The 3,332-nt window shown below is 51.0% G+C and overlaps 1 protein-coding gene across 1 annotated transcript; it reads right to left on the reverse strand.

Annotated features, from left to right (window-relative positions):
- Positions 1-275: 275 nt before the first annotated feature.
- LOC104584922 (UPF0481 protein At3g47200) lies at positions 276-2,561 on the reverse strand. The gene is made up of 2 exons (XM_010240746.3): positions 2,321-2,561; positions 276-1,924 (listed from the first exon to the last, which is right to left on the reverse strand). Exons 1-2 carry the CDS (start codon positions 2,331-2,333, stop codon positions 504-506), a joined length of 1,434 nt encoding a protein of 477 aa, XP_010239048.2. The 5' UTR covers positions 2,334-2,561; the 3' UTR covers positions 276-503.
- Between the last annotated feature and the right edge of the window lie 771 nt (positions 2,562-3,332).

Genomic DNA, 3,332 nt, shown 5'->3' on the forward strand with positions numbered 1-3,332 from the left:
ACTTACTTGATGTGTCAGTTACAATTGCCAAAAACAACGATTGATCAACTTCCAAGAAATCTCGATCGTTGAGGAGTGAGCTGGCCGATGAGCAGCGTTAGCAAGGAGGAGCACATGGAAGCTGTCGGCGGTGTCTCCGGCCCCGCGCGCATGTTCCGGCCGGCGGTCGTCCAAGTCCAACGGTACAGTGCTAAATGCGTTACTACGCATGGAACCAAGTTGAGGGACCTAATTAAGTTTTCATTTGAAGTTGAATACTGTAGTACTCAGTATCGGAGCATTCTAGAAAATATATATATACTCCCCTTGTGCCAAATTAAGTGGTTTTCAGATTCAAATTAAGCGTGGAACAGAAATGCAACTAATCGAATTACTAAGGCCTTTTGGGCTTCTGTTTCAACTTTTGTTGCTTCTAGCAATTTCAAAAACACTTCTCCTGTTTAACCAAAAGCTGAAGCTGAAGTCCAAACAAACGGGACCTAAAACTTAGTAGAAAACACGGATTAAGGAGACCTGCATTTGCAATTTCTGAGCGCAGAAAACACGGATTGCTGCGCCGTCCATAGGAAGAGGAGGAGGACGAGTGCCGCCACCAGCAAGCACTTGCTGTGGCTCCGGAGCCACGCCATGGACTTCCTCCCGCCGGATCCGGAGCAGACGACGATCAGCTTCTCGAGCGCCTCATACTTGGACCTGAGGAGGTAGTCGTTGCCGGCGTCCGGGTCGATGACGACGCCGTCGCAGAGCCCGGCGAGCCCTTCCGCGACGTCGCCATTGCTGCGGAGCAGGTGCACGATGATGCCCTTTGAGACGAGCAGCTCCACGTCCTCCTCCGTGCTCGCCAGCTGCGACAGGAAGAGGCAGTAAGCCGTGACGTGGGAGGTCCTCTGCTGCTGCAGGCTCTTTTGCTCCAGGGCCACCATGTTCCGCAGTAACCTCAAGGTGTTGGCGTCCACCGTGAGGCAAGGGACGTGGAGCCGGTCTTTTATGAGATCCACGTCCAGGATGGAGCGTGCCTCCCCGTTGCCATTGCCGCCGAGCTTCCGCTTGACGAACCTCACGCCGGCCGCGTGGTACTGCGTGGCCGTGCGCCAGCGAACCGGGACCCTAATGCTATGCTGTCCGTCGCCTTGGCGCCGCACTAGTGCAGGAGGACGAGGCTCCGTCGACTGTTTGGGGGAACTAGTAGAATCCAAGTCCAGAGTGGAGGATGTAGGCGTGAAGTACATGTGGAGCAGGTGGAGAAGATGGCATGGAGGCGACGATGGCACGTTAACATTGGCGAGAGCGATGTAGTTGCTGCGCTGGAGCACTCGCTGGACGCGCTTGGTGACCTTATCAACAAGGACTTTATTTCCAGATGTACTAGTGTTGAACCGCTGGTGGATCTTCTCCAGGACGAAGAAGGGTATCTGGTTCTCCAGGAGGAACATGACGTCGCGGTCGACGGCGATGTCGTCGTCGTCGCCGGATCCGGAGACGAACCCTGAGAAGCGCGAGTAGAGGAAGCAGCCGTCCAGCAGCAGCATACGGGCGAACTCCTTGCTCGTCATCCAGCTGAAGCTCCTGTTGTAGCAGCGCCGTGCGTCGGCCTCCATGCGCTCCATGGCTTCCAGGTGGCTCCTCAGCTCCTCTCGACGCCCTTCTTCTTTGCTGCTGGTGAGCAGGCCCCGGAGCACCAGCTTCTTCTTCAGCTCCGTCCTGTCAGCTGATCGTTTACATGGATCCTGGCGGTGGAATGGGCCGATGCGGACCGTGCTTGGTTCGTAATAATGGCCGCGGTCGACGATGTCGTCCCCGGCCCACGAAATCAGGCACGCCACGCTAGTGTCGACCAACTTGGGCAGAGCAGCTGTTAGGATCTCCGTTATTATCAGGGATTCATCATCTTCTTCTTCTACTTGGTCCTGCTCCTGCTGCGGCCCTGCATCGACCGAAACATGCATGCAACGGACGATTAAAATACACGAAGACCAGTTCTGGACTTCAGCTGGTTCCAACTGTCGTCTACGTACACGAGCTAGATCTCTTACGAGCCGAGTGAATGACTTTGTTTCGACGAGTGTTTCAAAACTTTATCTCATCTCGACATATATATGTTTCGGCCTTAAAAGCATTTAGTTCTGGAGTTAATTTCCGTTGATCTTATATAATGGAGTATACACTAATATACATTGTTATAATTAGATACAAGATATTCACATGCAAAAATGTTGGAGATGAATGGATTATATATAGGATTGAACTGAGGCCGGGATGAAAAATAACTAGTGTGTGCTGGAGATACTCGATCTGATATGCACAACACGTACGTACGTACCTTGGACGTCCATGGAGCTTGCTCTGCGTGTGGCAATTGGTTTTCACCGTCAGACCGTCTTGATCAACAGTGGCCGGGGGTATATTTGCTGCTATAACCTTAGCTACATGCACCTGCGTTTCTCGTCTGTATAAATTGTCCGCTAACCTAAACCTCTCCCGGCCCTATATATAACGACGAAAGCATGCACTGCTGCCTGCTCCCATGCATATGCATGTGGATTTACAAATTGTAAAAAGGTTTTGCATGCTGCTACGGAACAAAAAGAGTCTGCTGATTTACAAATAAGAACTAGAGTTTTGTATGAACATGCAAGTGGATGGATCATGGTTACAGTCGTCCTGATCAGAAGTCCAATCTCGATCGTATCCCAGTCCAGTGTGTGCAGGTATCTAAACTAGTTACACAAATAAAGACAAATCTAGTGACCGGCCTAGGTACTAATTGGCGCTCCTAATTATCGCTATTAAGTTATACGAGCAGGGTCAGGTGACAGATCACTTTTTGTCCTAGCTTTGATCTCTCGTTAAACTGGATCCGGCCACTTCGCTGCCTCGAATTTCTACTTTATGGTCTGCCTTCTCGTTAACTGGATCCACGCTCAGTCTGAGCTCACACACGTACAGGGAGGCAAAGAAAATCTGTCCCCAGCAAAACGGCCCGAGGTCAATCGAGCTTGCTGGACGGCGATCGAGGAAAAAAATGGGAAAAAGGCAGCAGGCTTGCCATCCGGTGGCAAGTATCCTTCACTCACTGATATTCGGGCCCAAGAACACTCCAGGCCCAGCGACAGTGAGAGATTGTGCAGAAGACAGCGGTGAATATTCTCAAAAAAAAAAGAAGACAGCGGTGAAAGATAAATCTACAGTAAACAAATCATCCACTATATGGCCAGGAAGCACCCAAGGGCAAATCTGACCGTCGAAACAATTAGGATGAAAAATCTACAGTAAACAACTCATCGACCAGATGTCCAGCCCGGCCGGTCTTCCTCCTCACTTCCTTGATAACT

This window comes from Brachypodium distachyon, chromosome 4 (genome assembly GCF_000005505.3).
Source record: "Brachypodium distachyon strain Bd21 chromosome 4, Brachypodium_distachyon_v3.0, whole genome shotgun sequence".
NCBI classification, from domain to species: domain Eukaryota; kingdom Viridiplantae; phylum Streptophyta; class Magnoliopsida; order Poales; family Poaceae; genus Brachypodium; species Brachypodium distachyon.